General features: G+C 46.6%; 2 protein-coding genes across 12 annotated transcripts; both read right to left on the minus strand.

Annotated features, from left to right (window-relative positions):
• Positions 1–431: 431 nt before the first annotated feature.
• LOC123182906 (E3 ubiquitin-protein ligase UPL3) lies at positions 432–4,496 on the minus strand. 10 transcript variants are annotated; one of them, XR_006492368.1, is made up of 6 exons: positions 3,970–4,492; positions 3,403–3,468; positions 3,195–3,316; positions 2,314–2,437; positions 2,021–2,109; positions 1,852–1,926 (listed from the first exon to the last, which is right to left on the minus strand). XR_006492368.1 is itself a non-coding variant. In XM_044595578.1 (5 exons), the coding sequence occupies exons 2-5, from the start codon at positions 2,386–2,388 to the stop codon at positions 666–668; spliced, it is 429 nt and encodes a 142-aa protein (XP_044451513.1). In that variant the 5' UTR covers positions 2,389–2,437; positions 3,970–4,496; the 3' UTR covers positions 432–665. The 10 variants fall into 10 exon arrangements, 5 of the variants coding, with proteins under 5 accessions (XP_044451513.1, XP_044451512.1, XP_044451511.1 ...); XR_006492370.1 differs by adding an exon at positions 432–806 and having other exon boundaries at positions 1,803–2,109; positions 3,195–3,468; positions 3,970–4,482; XR_006492369.1 differs by adding an exon at positions 432–806 and having other exon boundaries at positions 1,803–2,109; positions 2,314–2,444; positions 3,195–3,468; positions 3,970–4,480.
• Positions 4,497–7,053: 2,557 nt separating this feature from the next.
• LOC123182908 (uncharacterized) lies at positions 7,054–13,114 on the minus strand. 2 transcript variants are annotated; one of them, XR_006492374.1, is made up of 10 exons: positions 12,805–13,114; positions 12,214–12,548; positions 10,863–11,320; positions 10,202–10,776; positions 9,818–10,024; positions 8,857–9,340; positions 8,016–8,747; positions 7,807–7,928; positions 7,664–7,726; positions 7,054–7,506 (listed from the first exon to the last, which is right to left on the minus strand). XR_006492374.1 is itself a non-coding variant. In XM_044595581.1 (10 exons), exons 6-9 carry the CDS (start codon positions 9,013–9,015, stop codon positions 7,693–7,695), a joined length of 1,047 nt encoding a protein of 348 aa, XP_044451516.1. In that variant the 5' UTR covers positions 9,016–9,340; positions 9,818–10,024; positions 10,202–10,776; positions 10,879–11,320; positions 12,214–12,548; positions 12,805–13,114; the 3' UTR covers positions 7,054–7,506; positions 7,664–7,692. The 2 variants fall into 2 exon arrangements, 1 of the variants encoding a protein (XP_044451516.1); XM_044595581.1 differs by having other exon boundaries at positions 10,879–11,320.
• Between the last annotated feature and the right edge of the window lie 6,194 nt (positions 13,115–19,308).

Genomic DNA, 19,308 nt, shown 5'->3' on the forward strand with positions numbered 1-19,308 from the left:
CTGGGCGGCGGCCCTGGTGGCGGTGCACGGTGCTCTTGGGCAAAGCCCGTGTCTTGGCGCTGCCCGGTGACCATGGCCGTGTGGGCGGCGTGGTTGCCAGGGTATAGCGTTCGGCGGCGGTGAGTGTTGGCCGGGGTGAAAACCTGCTCTCTTCGGACGGACCGGCGACAGCGAAACTCGTTCCCTTCTTGAAGGCGTCGTCGCGGCTCTCACCGCTCGTCGTGCGGCTCCGGGGGAAACTCTGATCCTCGGATCGGACGGTGGCGGCGCTCCAGTGTCGTATCCTTCCTGAAGGCACCGCCTTGGAGTCCACGGTTCGTTATATGCGGCTTCATCTCTTCGTGGTAGTGTGCTAGGGGTGATGTTGCTGCGCTCAGCGCTTTTGTATCCTGCCTTGGGTGTGTGTGGTGTTGGCGTGCGTTTGTATCGGATGATGTGGATCTTTGCTTTATATATAAAGCGGGGCGAAAGCCTTTTTCGGTAATGAATCTGGTCTCTTTCCATATAAGTGGAACTGTAGCACAGTACTCCTAACAACCTGCAACTTAGCTATTTTACGATGTGCAGAAGTACATCTTTAGATCGTGGACGGACTGACAGTTCCACCGATTCCTCTCCGGTCCTCAGCGTCCAGCACCCTCGCTTGAAGGAGTCGCAGGGGGAGATCAAGATGGGCAACGACGCCGGCGGCTCGCTAGAGCAGAACCAGCCGGTGTGCGTGACAGGAGCAACTGTCTACGTCGGCTTGTGGCTCGTCCGCACACTGCTCCGACGAGGTCACCGTATCCACGGCGCGGCGAGGGACCCTAGTATAGAGATGTGCCACCTATTAGTTCTTCGCAGATTGATGATGAAAATCAATCAATGGTGGAAATGTGCAACACCTGATTACGGCAAAATAAGAGAAAGCAATTTTGAGTTCTAATGACCATGTATCAGAAACCATAAGCAGCACAGCATACAAACTACAAACATTTTTTTTGTTTGAGAAAAGATAGAAGAGTCCAACAAGCAACAACTATAAAAAACTCTTGCCTTTTGATAAATTAAAAAGAAAAATGGGACAAGTAATATAGGTATGATGTCAAGATTATTAAGGTTGTTAAACAGTGGCTGTGCGCCATCTAGACGGTCACCTACCGCCAGTCCAGCGCATCTCTAAACCTTAATCAACATCAATAATATCATTGTGAATTTCATATTACGACTGGAGAAAGAAAATCGGGTGGAAAATACGGAGGTCTATGAACCAAGAAGAGTTCAAGACAAACCCCTAATCCAATCTACCACATTGTTTGCTCACTGTTATAGCTTGCAGCACTACACAAACAACAGGGGCGCAAGAAACATTTGGCAAATTAGTCTATACTGTTAACTATAAATGTTCTGAACTTTCTTACGAACATTTACATTTTACTGGACTATACAAGCCACAAAATAAGTATCGAGCATGCAACTTTCTTCCAAATTTAGAAAATTCTGTTGTGTGATATTAATTTCAGTTTACCAAACAAACCTCAATTGCATGCACACAGAATAAGTATGCACACCTGAATTGCATGCAACTTTCTTCCAAATTTTGAAAATTCTGTTGTGTGATATTAATTTCAGTTTACCAAACAATCCTGAATTGTATGCATACTTGAGTGAATTCAAAACTGAAAAAAAGTATCACTCAAAAAGCTTCATAAGCAAAGTCAGATAAAACAACAACCGAACGGAGTCATCAACCGATGGCATTCAAATAAAACAGTAAGTAGCTATAATCTAGCTCGATATAGCCTTCATAAAGCAATAATCACCTGATCAGCTGACCTAGTGGGGGATACAGTTGTACCAGCAACCAAACCAGAACCTGAAAGGATATCTTTAAGTGTGCCGCTAATTCCATGGAGGAGGGGTGTTTTAGCTGCCAATGCAGACCCACTTGCACATATTGACAGAACAGCAAATATGCGTAAATAATACAGTAGCAACAAAAAGTGAAATGGAAGCATATTAAGCTTGCAGCTTGTGCAACCTATCCATATTGCACAATTGATCCAGTTTCTTCGGAGAAGCAAACGCTTCTGCTATACGAGTCAGGCAAATGGAAGCATGTTTTAGCACCTGAAATCGATCGATGCAGAACATCAGCATCTAAGAATAGATGGTATCATGGCATAATCAGGGTATCCAAATACAAACAACAAGCATATACTTTTGCATCATGGTAGTTCAGAAGATTTGCATCATAATCAGGGTATCCAAATACAAACAACAAGCCTATGGAAGTACAACATGGATGATGTTGGCATGGTAAGAATTACTGACCACACATAGTGTCGTGACTGAACATGAGGGTGCCTTGCAGGAGAAAGGATTTGAATTTGCCCTTGTATGCCCCATTCAACAAACGGTGCAGCCTCCTTGGTACTATATCCACTTGTCCATGTCACTGTGAGCTAGCATCAAGTCATTTAATATCAAATCAAGATCCTGAGAATATGGTACGGTATAATTCACAGAAGCGCTAGGCACATATTTCTTCAAGAAATTTTGACGACAGAAAACAGTTCTGAACATAAAACCTGCAACTACTACCCTTACTGAGAACTATCTGAAAGACATTAGATTCATGTTTCCGTCGCTCTGAAATTCCAGCTCCTTTGTGTTGGCCAGCCAATAGCTTTTGTTATAGAAATGGCCAAAGGAATAAGCTAGATTTCTCATTTATTTGCATTTGTGTTTCTTTTCCTCCATAGGTGACAATTTACAATGTTAAGTTTATACCCATTCATTAATGAAATATTTAAGGAAACGATACTTGCTTCATCCCAGGATTTTCCTTGTGCCGGGTGTGGATACACAGGAGCCTTCGGGTTTGTGAAAGTTATGCTATTTGAATGTGTGATAAACTTTGGTTGTTATATTGTATATAAAAGATGCAAATAGCCATGTTAGAGCACTGATAAAAGATGAGAAGGCTAAAATAAATATTACTCCCGTACTCTCAGTTGAAACGGCATTAACTGTCATGGTGTCAGAAAAACAACATTGACTATCAATCTACCATGCACAAATTCAGAGTGATTAATCTTCAACTCTTTCCCCCAAAAAATATGAAAGATGTTCAATTTCAACTTTCAACACCCTGTAGTTCAGTGTAGTGAGTTGATCTCTTATATGAATAAATAATGAGCATTTGTACATACATTTGAGAGGCCTCCAGAAAATAGTGTGAATGATATCACTCGTCTGATTAATTATCTGAAGCCTCAAGGACCCTTTTTCCGGTCTTTGCATAGTCAGCGGTCGTGTAGTTTGCATATTGGAACTGCCAAAAATGATACCTCATTATTCAGCATATGTTAAAATGTTCTGAGGTCATATGGAGGAAGGCTCGCGGAAAATAACACCGGCCTTAATAGGAGTCGTGCATAAAAGAGGGCCTCAACCCACTGGTTCTCTGATGGGCAAATGGAGTCACTGACAAATAAAAAAAAAGTAAATCAGAATAAGCTTCTGAATCATCTTCTTTCTCTTACCAAGAGAAATATTTAAGATGTGCATCTTTACTGAAATCAGCAGGGGACAAGACCTAAATCCAGTCTATCCTTGGATGGCTTGGGGTTGTAAATCCGATGGTCACCCACTCTTGATCCTGCCCCTATAACTTACTGTGTCGAGGTGAAAATCGTGTTGTCGAAGGGAGAGAGAAACGGATGCCCACCCCAGCCACCATTCCACAACCCTATCTTCCCGATCCCTCTCCCTCTCCCTCTCCCTCGTCTTCCGCCGCCACCATTCAATGCCGGCCTCCCCCACAGCCGCCGCCGCCACCCACGCCCTCCCCCACAACTGGCGCACCCACCCCTTCTCTTCTCTCCTCACCTTCTCCCCACCACCGGCGACCTCCTCCCCTGTCCCTCGGGCATCCAACACGAACCTAGCATTACCCAGACAGGGGGATGGGGAATGGGGACGCACCTTGCCGATTTCCATGGCATCCCGAGAAGAAGTTTCTCCTCGAGCACCTCGCTCCGTCGTGGATCCGTGGAGAAGCGGGAATCCTCAACGAGCTCCTCTCCCGACGGCATGACGAGGATCTGCGACGGCATCCTGGTCAACGCCGTCACCTCGCCGCCAACTCGTGCACGTCGCGCCCGCCCAGACCGCGCACCACCGCCCACCGGTTCTCCAGATTGCGCCCGGTCGCCGCGCCGACTTGGCTCTGCTCTGCCCGTGACCGTGTCCGCTCTCGTGATGCGCCGATCTGGTCCGCTGCCATCGGCCACTGCAGCTCCTCCATTGCGGGTCGCTTCTACCACGAGCACGTAGGCTACCGCTGCTCCTCCGGCGGCCGCATCGAGTCGCTGCTGCTCTCCTCGAGGCTCGAGCGGTTGCCTGTGTGTGCCCGTGCAAGCGAGGGAGAGAGGGAGGAGATGTGAGTGGGGAGGAAAAGTCGTTTCGTGCGGGGTGGGCAGCTACGTCTCCCATCGTCCACCAATCAGCCATTCAGCCTGTCCCTGCGCTCGCTCTCCAATCAACGAGCAAAGTAAAATCGACGTGGCTAGCGCGAGCGGACGCTCCTTTACCGAAAAAGGGTTTTCCCCGTTTTGTATACAAATCAATCAATCGAGACATTCAATGATAGGTGCTGGCCGGAAGCAGCACAGTCACGCTAAAAAGAAAGAAAGAGAAAATACAAGAGAAACAAACGCCGACAACGACGGATCGACAAAGAAACGAAGAAGCCTCGTGGCCGCTGCACCCACCGGAGATTGCCCATCAAGCTCCGAGCCTTCAAAGCACCGATACCAATCAACACCTCCAAGAAGGGACGCGACGAAGACGACGCTGCTGCCAAGGGTTTCCCCCGGTACACGGTGAGGAGAGAGGAAGGGTAGCCCCGACGCCCTCCAGGAAGGTCTGGCGGCACCCACAAGCGCCACCGCGTCATTGTCGGCCAAGCCAATAGAGATTTCTCCCGATCCCAACCTCCAACTCAGGCACTCCAGAGCTCGCCACCAAACAGACCCTCACCCTGCGCTAACCCGGACACGATGCTTCCAACGCTGTCTCACCACGGCACCGTGAAGCATGGTCTGCACAATGAAGAAGAGGAGCCGGGACTAGGGCAGCAGCACCGTCGGCACGCGGGAGGGCCCCACCTCCACCGCCGAAGACGGTAGCTAACCGGACGCAATGGCAGGAACACACCAGGCCCGTGGCCGCACAAGCCCGGCCGGGATCTCCGAGGCCCGTAAAGTTCCCGCCTTCGCGCTGCAGCCGGCACGCCGTCGGCTCCGCCGCCCCTGTCCAAGCCGCTCCCCTTCCTCCCCGCACAGAAAGTCGCCAAGTGGAGGCACCACCACCACGCGCACCGCCGGCCACCACCACCAGGTCGTCGGACTACCACCGGCCGAGCCGAACCACCGCCGCACGCCCGCGACGGAGAGGAACCACCGCAGCCGCCAGCAGCCCGAAGCCGGACCCCAGCCGCCGCCCACGTCGCCCGCGGCCCGCGCTGCCTGCCGGGCGGATCCGGCCGCCTCGGCGAGGCGCGCACCACCGCGCAGCCGGCCACGCCGCACCACGCGCCGCCATGCCGTGGTGCCCCACGCCCGCCCTCGATGGAGGAACCCGCGTCGCCCCCATCGCGCGGAGGAGGAAGAGCAGGCCCCGCCGGCGCCGGCGCCGGTCGGGCTTAGCCCGGCCGCGCCCCCTGGCGGCGGCGAGGGAGGAGGGAGGAGGAGGGGAGACCGGCGGCGGAGGGATCCGGGCGCCCGCCCCGGCCGCCTCACGGGTGGCGGCGCGGGGGGAACGCTGTGACAAGATTTGGATCGATCAGCGGACGCTCCTTTCCCGCACGTTAGGCCTTGTTCAACGCAAGGTGCTTAGGGAGGTGCTTAGAGAAATAAACCGGGTTTTTCTTAAGCACCGGTGCCTAGGCGTCTACCCTATAGAAATAGGCAAGGAAAGCCCGGTTTATTTTTCTAAGCACCTCCCTAAGCATCTAGCATTGTACAAGGCCTTAATGTGTTTGATTTTATTGTAGATGCTCAGGCAGCAAAGGAAGGAGATGCAGCCATACTCAGGCGTCCAATTTCATAGGCCTGAGTCAGGCAACTTTGCACAGGGAATAATCTTTAGGTTGAACTCTCAGGCCATTGCTTGACACTGAACCATACTACAGGTAGGGTCCTTCTTGCCCAAGTTGATCACCAGCTACGGGCAACCTGGACTGCCTACCTCAATATGCGTCAGGAGATCCGAGACCCACAGGTGCATCAATAACTGCAGCACGATCTGGTGGAGTACCTATGGAGGATCAAGGGCGACGCCTAGCTCGACGTGTGATGGAATATGAGTTTTTATTTGTTGAACTATATAATTTGTATTGAACTATTTGTTGAACTATTTGATTTTTATTGATTTTCTGTGATGAACTATGTGATAAAAAAATTACTTGTGTTGAGAATTCACGCCAAACCACGCCGAATATGGCCAATTCGCGCCGATATCGGGCTTTTTTTGCCGAAGGTGGGCCGAAAAGCGGCCAGAAATGGACCGATATCGATGCCTGGGGTCGACGGCTGGGTGCCCGACCGCCACATAGCCGATTATACCACCGGCTCAACCCCAAGCGGCGACTTTTATGCCTCCTGGGGGGGGGGGGGGGGGGCGCAACGGCTAGAGACGCTCTAAAAAGGCGGCTTACGAGCGCGTATTATCAGCCGGTGGAAGCAAAGTGATTTCCTTGTTAATAAGATGAGGCAAAACTTTTGCCTCTGTTTCGAAGAAATGTGCTTGCACCACGCTTCCATCAGCGCCACGGGCAGACACACCCCATCCGGTGTCTAGCCTAGATTATCGGAGTACCAACCTTTGGATTTTGACAATCTTGTCAAGCTTTGCGTGTTGAATAAGCTTTCACATCACAGATTATACACGTAGCGCTGAAGAGCTACTGTAGCTGCCGCTTGCTTGCTGAATTTCCTTCACAAAATTTCGGTGCTCATTCACAAATAGTTGAATGGAGTAGGTGATAAAAGTGTTCATATGTAGGAGTTCTATAAAAAAAACTTCCACGGAACTGGCTGTGGAACTGTGCTCATTCACTTTCAAACAGTGCCATCCAATGTTTCCAACAGTGCGCTGTACATAAAAGTAATGGAGCAGAACTGAACTAAGCATTTTTACTACTGACAGTTCTGAGTTACAATCGCTGGAAGATACTTCACCAAAGAAGGAAGAAGAAAGATCGGCAGCAACGGGGATAGCACCATCCATCAACAGCATAACACTTACCCAACATCTAAAGAGAAACAGCCAGCTAGACTGATGACGGTTTGCACCCATCGATAGCATATAGTAATGTCGAGGACTGCGGTTAACCTAATAACCAACAAATACAAATGACATCCCTTCTCATCTTCATCGCGTAACTACAATTGGAGCTGCCTGTTGTGGCATTCAGCGGCAATCCTAACCTCTTCCTCAGCACAGCCAAAGCTCAAAGATCTGGAAATAAAAAATAAAAGAGATATATCACTGCTCCTGCAAACCAGGGCACAGCACAGGCAAACAGGCTGTTGCTACAAACAACGACGAAACTGAATGTTCCCAATCTAATCTACACAGATTGAACAGTATGGAACTGAAAGAAGAGGCAACAAACCTTCTTGCTCAACTAAGGACTGCTACTGCTCAATCAGCATACGGTTCCCATGCACCTTCAAGCCTGCAGAACACAACAAAACAACTAAGCATTTTTTTTTTATTAGAAGAGTCACACGGAGATTAAGTTTCAAAACCCCTTACTGGCCATGCATGCCAGTATCCATGACAAGCCCGTAGATCGCTTCTGCCATAAAATCCGAGAAAAGGTGTGACATGGCCAATTCTCCTTCAAGCATGCTAATCATCAAGTGCCGGCCAGGAAGCTGCCAATATGACAACGGAACAACAGCTTAGTAAGCAGAATACTTGCAACACACGAACTGCAGGAATGTGAAATGCAGAAAACTTACATATGTAGTACGGCCTCCAGTGTGCGCGTAAAAATTTCTGATGAATCTTAACAGCTGAGCTGCGGTAGTATCATAGCCTTGCTTAGTGTGGGTTTTACCTCCTTGCCCGAAGTACAAGACCTTTCTCATTAACGGAACTTTCCTAGGTTCTCTCCTCCAAGATCTCCTGGTCATCCGAATCTTACCGACAGACTGCATCACCCTTCTCGATTCTGCTTCATCCATTCCAGCAATTGCTTCTTGGATATCTCTCATTAGAGCCTTCCGGCGCCCAGCAGACTTCAGAGTAGGATGATTGAGCAGAAACTTCAAGAATCTTCCTTTCTGCTGCTCAGATGAAGCTGAATCCACGCGCGGTCTGGTCATAACGGCCATCAAATGCTTCAAATATAGCGGGAGCTGATCTTGGTTCTCAATGTTAGGCCTATAAAAGCCTGACAGCAGTGTCGCCAGCCTCGACAAGTCCAGTAGCAGGTTCTTAAAAGTGCCCTTGTAAACAGGAATGAGTTGGATCTTGAATTCAGATCCGCGCACTCTCATGTGCTTTAGATGGAATGTTCCGCCCCAACTTCTCTGATTGTAATAAGATGAGACAATGCACTTCATAAATCCAAGCCAAAGGTCCACTCCCTCTTGGCTGAGAATCAGGAGATCAAAGTTGTTGTGCTGCAGCCGGACTTTTTTGGTCAATGGTCTTCGGGAATATCTTTGAACTGACATCTCTCCTATGACCTTTATCCAACAAAACAGATAATAAAGGTTTAGTCTCAAACAAAACAACTAGAGGAATTTCAAGATGAGACCCAAATTTTAAGACCTGCATAGAGAGGAAAAATTTTACCAAGTAACTCATGACATTAAGTAGATCCGTGGGCAGCAGAAGCACCATCAGCCATTCGACTATGGGAGCAAGAGCGGACACAAGGTAAAGAAACTGAACAAGGGGGAAAAACAGAACCAACCACCTTGTGCCACCATCAACCAGAAGATTTACATACATGAGACAGAATGCTAATCTTTAAGCGTGCAAGATAACTGGGCCTCCAATACGTGATGCGGCCAAGCCTCCAGCAATTTGGATGCCCCATCCTGCAACTTGGATGCCCCGTCCCACGACTTTGATGAACATGGGGGCTGATATATAAATCAAGTACACAAGTACTGGCAAAGGCAACACTGAGCATAACACTGTGTCTACACGACCAAAGGGGCATAACACTGTGAATACACGACCAAATGGAATCGCAAGGCAGGCCAAGCAGAATACAACCACTTTCATGGCCATTGCCACCATAGAGCTGCAAACCAACAATACATCACCAAACCTGTTTGAATGAAAAAGGAAATATATCACAATTAGTATGAATTTAAGTTAGTACTCCCTCCATTCCAAAATATAGTGCGCCCGCGCTTCCCGAGGTCAAACTTTGACCATAAATTTAACGAACGAGACCGACTGCGGCGGGTGAAAAAATTACATAATTAAGAACTTCTTTCGAATACGAATTCACTGATATAATTTTTGCTCCCGCCGCAATCGGTCTTGGTAGTTAAATTTACGGTCAAAGTTGAAGCACGGAGATAGAGGAAGCACTACATTGTGGAATGGAGGGAGTATATGGCAACACTAAATATCAAGCTGAAACTGTGCATTCCAAATTCAAAGTACTGCATACACACGCATTCCACTTTTACAAGTTCTATTGTTAAAAATAGCTTCTTAAATTTACAAATAAGGCAGGATACTAACAAAGCAACAAAGATGGAAAAAGATATCATTTCCAATGAGCATCCAGAAGTACCTTTCATTGTTGTCCATCAGAACTCCCATTTCCATTATTAAATATGTCAGCCACTTAAATGCATCTGATTGCCCAGCACTTCTTACAGTCAAGACAGCTGCTGATTTGTAGATTTGATGTAAAAAGGGATACACCAACACTAAACAAGGGACAGACAATCCGTCCACTAATCCCAACAAAGCAGCAGCCCATAAAGCACCAAGTGCCCTGTTTAATGAAACGGATTACAATTAGCAGCAATCCAGGTCTGAAGCACATAATACTTATACATTCCCCTCTAAACGTTTTATTCTTGAAGATAGAATCTTAAATTCAGAGATGAGGCAGGATGCAGAAAAGTAAAAGTACAGAAAAAATATTATTGCCAAGAGGAACGAGAGGTACCAGCCAGTGGAGTTCATCAGGACGCTCAACCAAGTTGTCAAAGCATCGGCAGAAGCATTGTGGCCTGCACCTGCTTGTCTTAAGTTCAAGATACTTCTGTTCAGAGCCTCGCGTCGTCCAGTCAATTTAACAGCGGGATTGTTGCAGAGATACTTAAGATACACTTTCTTTTCTTCCTCTGGGGAATTCACACTAACTGGAGGCTCGGTCATAAGAGCAATCAGCTGTTTCACATTCAGCGGAAGCTGACCTGGATTCTGAATATTACTCATATGGAGACCTGATAGTAACTTTGCCATTTTTGACAAGTCAAGAAGCAGATTAGCAAAATGAGCCTCATAAAGAGGAGTTGTTTCGATTCTGGAAACTGTATCATACACTCTTAAATCATTTAGCTCAAACTCTCCCGCCCAGCTCTTTTGGTTGTCATAGGTTTTCAATAAGCATTTGATGAACCCACTCCAAAGAATGACACCTTCTTTTGTGCAAATACATGTGTTATGTTTGTGACGCTTTGGAACTATCTTTGTCAACGGACTTGTAGCATAATATCCAACTGACATTCCTCCAGTTATCTATATGCAACAAAATAATTAACAAATGTTAGGCTCAAACAAAAACTGTGATTAACTTGAAGATGTATTCGAATTTCATGACCTACATGAGAAGAAATTTACCCAATAAGTAATAGCATTAAGCACACAGGAAGGCAGAAGCGACAGCGCAATAGGAGGAACAATACGTAGGAAATGAACAGCCATAGCAATCGTTGGAATCACAAAATGATACCAGCACTTTTTGCCACCACCCATCATAACACATAACCACATGAGCCACAATAATCCTCTGGTGCAGTCCATGAAGAAGGGGAGAACAAAGACAAACAAGGCAACCAAATAGCTCCAGACAGAGACAGACAAGGCAACCAAATAGCTCCCGACAAGTCTGATAGGCCTGGAAGCTGATTTGTAAATCACATACAAAAGAGCCAGGCAAGCTAAAACTGAACACGGCCTTGTGTCCATTTGACCCAGAAGAATGGCAATCCATGTCAACCAGAAGTCCGAAAGCTCCATTTCTGTCGCCTCTGCGTAGAGAAGAAAAATGCCAAAAAGAAACCTGTTGAAAATAAATAGGATCAAAATTAGTAATTGTTGTACGTTATAGCAAGACTAAACTATCATACTAGGTGGTCCTTTTGTTAGAAGTCCTATTGATTATGCACATATTAATGGAATAAAGTTCATATACAATTATAAAGCTATTGTTATTTAAATAGTCTTGAGCTCATTAGTTGGAGTTAGAACTGATTATCCACCTAGCCCCCGCAGCCCGGCTGTACCGCAGCACTTATACAACAGCAACACTTATAAAAATGTGTCTTCATTTACGCAAAATAAAATAAAATTTAACAACAGCATCAACAGCATTAATACAACAGCAACAGCAGCACATATAACATAAAAAGACAGCACATGTGCAAAACTTGAAAACAGCTCATGTGCAGAAACAAGATATAATTTAGTATGGTTAGAACATAAACTGCGGTCATTAAGACGAGTAAAATGGGCTTAATAAAACAGAGGTCACCATCTTCTCTTTTAAATCTGGAAAGAGATGAATAAAGTGATTTGGAGTTTAATGTTTAAACTAATTAACTGTGTTTTCAGATTCCAACAGTTTCAGTAATCTGTTTCAGAGGCTATAAGAGTTTTAGTTAACAGCTTCAACCAAAATAGCCTGTTCGGTTGTAAGGGAATGGAGGATTTTGCAGGAATTGATGGGGATTAAATCCCCTCCAATCCACCCTAATCTCCCTTGGAGGGGGTGTAGGTAGGTAGAGTTGCAGGGCAATGAAAATAATAAACCCCCGTAGTCGAAATGTACTAAGAGAACTCGTCCCCCACAGATTCGACGCTCGATCGGGGCTCCACTCACCGGAATCGGATTTTCCCCCAAAACCCTAACATACTTGGATTCAGAGGGGACGGGGGGAAGAGAAAAAGGGTTACCTAACAGGATGTCATAGAAAAGATTTCGCTAAGTAACGAGAGCAGCCTCACGCGCTCCCAGCTTCTCCTCCTCCGGCGTGTGGACGCGGCCGCGGCAGCGGACGCGGGCGAATGAATCCGCGCCGCCGCTCTATCCTCTCCACTCCTGTTGACTGGTGTTTTTTCCTTGTCCAGTGGTTCCCCTTCTATAATATTAATAGGGAAGGGGAACTAGCTAGGGCTTTGATGCTCGGCCGGTTGCTTGTCCAGTGGGCTTGATAATCCTTTAGGCCCAGGCTCTTTAGTTGGGCTTCCCTTTCACGCCTGTGCAGTGGCAAACCTAACAAGACATGATTCTCAACAACAACAAAAGTTAGCATGATATTAGAGGATAAGCTCAAAACATGAACTTCCTGGCTTGTAGTAATTAGCACATTTATTGAATTGCTGCATCTAAAGCATGTTTAACATTAGTAAATTATATCCCTCCGTCCCAAAATAAGTGTCTCAACTTGTCTCCACTTAAAGTTGAGACACTTATTTTGCGACGGAGGGAGTATATTTTTTATTGAAATTAAAATTACAAAACACATTGGAGAGAATTGACCATACCAATAATGTGCTAGTTAGGCCTAGGCAAATGCCCGATGGCGATGAGCCACCATCCGCCAAACTAGCCGCCCAAGCCCTCGCACTTGCGCCTCCCATCGGATCATGACCGTCACCCATCGAAGATGAGGCCCTGCCATGCACCATCTTTCTTGTCTGCCACTGCCACACTCCGTCGGCGACCAATCCGCCCCCAAGGCCGGCCAGAGCGACTAGTCGTCCCTCGACTCCACAAGGAAGGCAACGATAGATCGATAAGTCACCTTATGAATCCTCGGCGGCGTTGAGCCCGGGCACAGACCCAGTAAATCCGCCCCTGCAATGAGCTGGTATTTTGTGAGTATAGTTTGACATCTAATGCTAATGAGGCTTCAACTTTAAAAACAATAAGGAAATATATAAATCTAAAGCTCGTGAGGCAGGAATTATAGAAAACTGAACAAACCAATGCTAGCCTTCTTTTCGCTTAATATTATTATAAGATGCAGTTGAGTGCAATGTTAAAAATTTGAACGCCCACTTACTGGAAGGGAAGTTTAAAGTGGATATATGGTAACATAAATTCAAAACAGCCACATAGCAGTTGATGGTTCACTCAGCAAGTCTTCAATAATCTCCCTCTATGACTTCTTGTCCAGTTATTCAACATCCATGCACAGCTTCATGTCCAAAATTCTTCAACTTGTTTCAAACTTTCCTCGTAGGAGTTAATTAGTACTCCCTCCGTCCCAAAATAAGTGCCGCGGACTTAGTACAACTTTAGTTGAGCAATATCAGTTAGTTGAGCAAGATGCACATGAAAGTCCAATCGTGTATTAAAGAAGCATTCCTAGATGCCAGGAAATGGCCGGTGCACATATGCATTCTCAAAGAGCTATTATGGTTCAAGGGGAAAAAAGAAATGGCTAAGCGTAAGGGGGCAAAACATCTATACCCTCCGTTTCAAAGATGTTCAAGCTTTGTCCCAAGCCAAACATAGTTTAAGTTTGATCAAGTATATTGAAATAAGTAACAACATCTAAAAACCAAATTAGTTCCATTAAATGACCAGTGTATTTCCTTTGTGTTGTAGATGTGGACATATTATGTACTCCCTCTGCCTCAAAATAAGTGTCCCGGACTTGGTACAAAGTAGAAATTAAGGGCCTCTCTAAATTAGGTTTTTGAAATGAAATTCGGAGGATTCCAATCCCTTGGATATTTCCTACATAGCATGTATGATTTTTAATAATCATTACATAAGAAACAGTATCGTTCTATGAAACTAGAGAAGTTACACGGGATTGTATACATGAACTTGTACCTTATTTTTACAATCCTACAAATCACAAAAAAAAAATTATATGCTTTCTGATTTTGATCATATTCCTACATTTCTCCTATTCCTAGGTTTCGGTTTCTAAGTTGATAAGCTTGTAAACTCACAAACATGGCACAGTTGAAAAAGGTAGTAATGCTAACGTAGCTAAGCATCAGCGTACTTGCCCTGCCATTGCCACTAGTAGGAAAAGGGGCTTAGGTCACAGGACAGTTTTCACATTAGCCCCGGTTCAGTCACGAACCAGGACTAATGTGAGCATTGGTCCCGGTTCGTGCGGCCAGGGACCTGTCGGGCCTCGTGGGGGCATTGGTCCCGGTTCGTCCGGACCCTTTGGTCCCGGTTGGTGGGACAAACCGGGACCAATGGGCCACGCTCCTGGCCCACCACCCTTTAGTCCCGGTTCCTACCACAAACCGGGACTAAAGGCCTGGTCCTAGTTGCGGCCAGTGTTTAGTCCCACCTCGCCAACCGAAGGGCGCTCACATCAGTTTATAAGGCCGTCCCTATCTGCCTTGTTGAGCTTCTCTTAAAGTGAAAATAGATGCCCTTATGCAGGAAATTTGACCTAAATTCATAGTAAATTTCATAGAAATTTATTATGAATTTAGGTTGAATTTTCTCTATAAGCGCATCTATGTTCATTTTTTTATATTTATAAAATAAATAAACCTTAATAAAATAAATAAAACTAAATAAACATTAATAAAATAAAATAAAATAAACTATAGTAACTACAATAAATAAACCTTAATAAATTAAGTAAAAATAGCAGCAGTAAAATAAATAAAAATAAAATAATTAAAGTAAAATACATAAGTAATTAGAAATAAAATAAATAAGTTTTTTGTTGTAAGTAGAAATAAAACAAAACAAATAAAGCAAAAGAGAAAAAAAACACGAGCCATCAACTCCATAACCGCCATATTTGGGATAGAGAAGGGCGATCCCTTGGAGTGGGATTCACATACAGTTGCCCGTAACATCTACCATTCGAGCCTAGCAGGTGGAACTCGGATCTGTCAACAGTGTCAAAGCGGCAAATAGCAGGCGGAGGAGAAGCCACCGATGTCATGTGTAGATCCCTTCTAGGTCTTGCGGATCGTGCTATTACAGCAATTTGGTTGGTTGATCCCAAAAAAAAGGAATTTGGTTGGTTTTCTTGAAGCCCTAGCTTGTTGTGCCGTCCTATTCTCTCAATGCAATTTAGCAAATGCTACTACAGTACAGTAAAGGGCACAAAGAAAAAGCACGCAGTGAAGGAAAATACCTCCATATCAAAGCTGCTACTTATCTTGTTGGTTATCAGGATGTGGATATGTAGAATTTTCTCTAGCCACGGCAACAGACATGCATTCATCGAGGGGGTTCACTACAGAACAAAATAAATGCTGACGTTAGTTGTTGAGGGTACGTTTGACATCTCTGAGAGACTAGATAATGAAAAGATGAATCGTCAAACCTGGATGAACAAAGATGCTACCAAATGGATGAATCTGATGGCCTGTCCTCCCTTGAAGATCATGTGTCCTCCCTTGAAGGCGCCACCAGGGCCATGGACGCCTCATACACCGCCACCGACGTGTTGTAGTGATGAGTATCGTGCAGGATCTGACACAGGATCACCTTCAGGCAAGATGAATAGGTCTTCAGGGGCACGACGGCCGGCCACAGCAGGCCCCTGCCATGGACGGCGCCGCCCAAGCCACAGCCGCTCGCCAGCTCGCCTCTGGAGCAGTCCAAGCTTATCCGCGAGCTCGTCCACTAGTGCCCGTCGCCGCCACGACGTCCTGCAGGCTAGAGAACGGCGGTTCGCCGTTCTTATCCACGGTCGCCATTGGAACCGACTCCGGCCGCCTATATAAGGAGCCCCCGAGTCCGTCCAGTCCCTCAGGCGACCTCAAGCCACCCCACCTAGCACCCCCATAGCAGGCAATCGACCAGGGAGGGTCTTCTTCCCCATCTTTGGCCAGTACAGCCGCCGCCGCCCTCCGGTCCATTCAGTCGCAACCAGAGCCCCCCCCCCTCGTATAGCACCACCATCCTCCTCCCCTCGACCGTGCAGAGCCGCCCAAACCCTCAGCTGCGTCGGGGAACCACCGTAGGCCAAAGCCCCAAACCTCCCGAAGCTGCCGTCCGCCGCGGAGCTCGCCGCCGGCGACTCCCTCCATCCCCGCCACCTCCTCGACCACCGGGAGGACCGCCCCGGCCTGGCGGATCCATCCCCGCCCTCAGGACCTCGCGAGGAGCCGCCGTTCGCCGGCGTTGATCGTCGGAGCCCCGCCTCTGTTCGGCCAGAGGAGGAAGGAGGCGGGGGCGACTGGTCAAACCTGACCAGTGGGCCCAAGGGACCCACTGTCAGTGACCCACGAGCCGGTCCACGCGGGTTAAGTGGAGGATCTGACACAGGATCACCTTCAGGCAAGATGAATAGGTCTTCAGGGGCACGACGGCAGCGGCAGCGCCATGGCCGGGACTGGTGACGACGGCGGCGGCGAGCGAGCGGGAGGGTGGCGGCGGCTGCGTGCGAGTGGGAGGCCGGAGGATAACCACTCATTGTGCTCGACATATCACTACAAGAAACCTGTTAATCCATGACGATTTCTAATGACATTTTTGGAAACTCTCATCGATGACCTGGTAAAACCCCACAAGCCCGGTGAAAGCCCGCTAAAGCCCGTCTAACCGTTCCCGTATAAAACTTAACCCTAAATTCCCTCCTCGGCCCCTGCATCGTGTCCCACAGCACGTCGCCACCCCTCGTCCCTCCCACAACTCGTAAACCTTAATAAAATAAAATAAAATAAACTATAGTAACTACAATAAATAAACCTTAATAAATTAAGTAAAAATAGCAGCAGTAAAATAAATAAAAATAGCAGCAGTAAAATAAATAAAAATAAAATAATTAAAGTAAAATACATAAGTAATTAGAAATAAAATAAATAAGTTTTTTGTTGTAAGTAGAAAAAAACAAAACAAATAAAGCAAAAGAGAAAAAAAACAGAGGAAAAAATTATGCCACCTACTGGGCCACCACGGCCTGAATACGACTAGAAACCCATCCATGGGCCAGGATTCAGGCCCGCAGAAGGCCCAGAAGGCCCACAGGCAAATAGTGACAGAATAGGCCCGTAAGCCTGCATTTGAGAGGAGCTCGAAGTGGTCAGCGCAGCTGCGCTTATAAACCACTGTCGAAGCCTCTCGGCTAGCGAGGTGGGACTAAACATCCCACCGCACCGCGCCAGTTCCAGCACAAGGCCTTTGGTCCCGGTTGGTGCCACCAACCGGGACTAAAGGGGGCATTGGTCCCGGTTCGTGGCACCAACCGGGACCAAAGGCCTTTAGTCCCGGTTGGTGCCACCAACCGGGACCAATGAGTTCCCTATATATACCCCATCGCCACAGCAGAGCACTCCAGAGTGCTCTGTTTTTTCTGGCCGGCGAGGGGAGGGCATTTGGGTGCTCTAGCTCACCTCCTATGCACATGAGGTGTTCGATGAAATGTCTGAGCCACACTAGTTAATCTTTGTCCTCTCGAAACTCGACCTCCGAGCTCCATTTTCCCCGAGATTTGTCTAGGTTTAGCGGTCCGTCACGTCCCGTCCCCGTCTTCACCGCCGTCGATCGCCCGCGCCGATCTCGTCGCCAGCACCACCGTGGTGAGCCTCTTGTTCTTATCTTCTTTCTGAAAGGAAAAAATTCTTACTTTAGATAGTTACTTGTCTAATTTTGTTACTTTTATTATTCCTTCTTATTACATAGTGCGATGGTTTTGGTATCCGCCCCCGTCGGCCCTCGTCCTGTCTATGATTCGGATGTGGTATATATTATCTTTTTATAACTATTTGATTCATTTATTGTTTATGACAAATATACCGACCAACGTGACATAGATTTTATTTATCTAGGAGGTGGTTGAACCGGAAATTCTAACCGACCCTATTGTCGAGAGGTTAAATTTAGTTGAAGAAGAAAACAATTACTTGAAGGAAAAAATAAAAAAAATTGAGGAGGAGAAGATGATATTGGAGTTGCATGTTGCGGATGTCGTCGATGATCACAAGATCAAGATGGATGCAATGCGCTTGAAGATTAGAAAGATTAGAAAATATGCCATTCATACCGAGGCTTGGTATCATTATGCCGTTGGATCAATTGTTACCTTGGTTGCGATTATGATCGCATTTGTTTTCGCATTGAAATGTTTTACATAGTTTCAATGTATGGTTTAATTAATTAGATGCTCTGGAGAGCTATATATATATGTTGTTAGATGAGAACTATGTATGTACTTTGGTTCTAATGTGATGATGAACTTCTATTAATTTGGTCACTTAATTATCTATTCATGATGTTCTGTAATGGTTTTTGACACACTTAATTATATATAATGCACGCAGATGAACCGGCAATGGATGTACGGTGACAGACACACCTCCGAGTACATTAAGGGCGTGCATGATTTTCTCGAAGTGGCTGAGGCAAACAAGCAGAATGGTTTTATGTGTTGTCCATGCCCTATATGTGGGAATACGAAGTCTTACTCTGACCGGAAAATCCTTCACACCCACCTGCTTTACAAGGGTTTCATGCCACACTATAATGTTTGGACGAGGCACGGAGAAATAGGGGTTATGATGGAAGACGGCGAAGAAGAAGAGGACGATGACAACTATGTGCCCCCTGAATACGGTGATGCTGCAACGGGGGAAGCTGCTGAAGATCAAGAGGAACCAGACGATGTGCCCAATGATGCTGCAAGGGGGGAAGCTGCTGAAGATCAAGAGGAACCAGTGCCCGATGATGATGATCTCCGCCGGGTCATAGTCGATGCAAGGACGCAATGCGAAAGTCAAAAGGAGAAGCTGAAGTTCGATCGCATGTTAGAGGATCACAAAAAAGGGTTGTACCCCAATTGCGAAGATGGCAACACAAAGCTCGGTACCGTACTGGAATTGCTGCAGTGGAAGGCAGAGAATGCTGTGCCTGACAAAGGATTTGAGAAGCTATTGAAAATATTGAAGAAGAAGCTTCCAAAGGATAACGAATTGCCCGACAGTACATACGCAGCAAAGAAGGTCGTATGCCCTCTAGGATTGGAGGTGCAGAAGATACATGCATGCCCTAATGACTGCATCCTCTACCGCGGTGCGTACAAGGATCTGAACGCATGCCCGGTATGCGGT

This window comes from Triticum aestivum, chromosome 1D (genome assembly GCF_018294505.1).
Source record: "Triticum aestivum cultivar Chinese Spring chromosome 1D, IWGSC CS RefSeq v2.1, whole genome shotgun sequence".
Taxonomy (NCBI): Eukaryota; Viridiplantae; Streptophyta; class Magnoliopsida; order Poales; family Poaceae; genus Triticum; species Triticum aestivum.

Coding starts and splice junctions, on each gene's coding strand:
- LOC123182906 (XM_044595575.1), bottom strand. CDS start 4,100: ATGCCGTCGCAGATCCTCGTCATGCCGTCGGGAGAGGAGCTCGTTGAG. Junction 3,469..3,969: donor ATGCCATGGAAATCGGCAAG/GTGCGTCCCCAT, acceptor TTTATTTGTCAG/TGACTCCATTTGCCCATCAG. Junction 2,438..3,194: donor TTTCTGGAGGCCTCTCAAAT/GTATGTACAAAT, acceptor GCTAGCTCACAG/TGACATGGACAAGTGGATAT.
- LOC123182908 (XM_044595581.1), bottom strand. CDS start 9,015: ATGTATGTAAATCTTCTGGTTGATGGTGGCACAAGGTGGTTGGTTCTG. Junction 8,748..8,856: donor TTAATGTCATGAGTTACTTG/GTAAAATTTTTC, acceptor TGTTGGATAAAG/GTCATAGGAGAGATGTCAGT. Junction 7,929..8,015: donor CTGGAGGCCGTACTACATAT/GTAAGTTTTCTG, acceptor TCATATTGGCAG/CTTCCTGGCCGGCACTTGAT.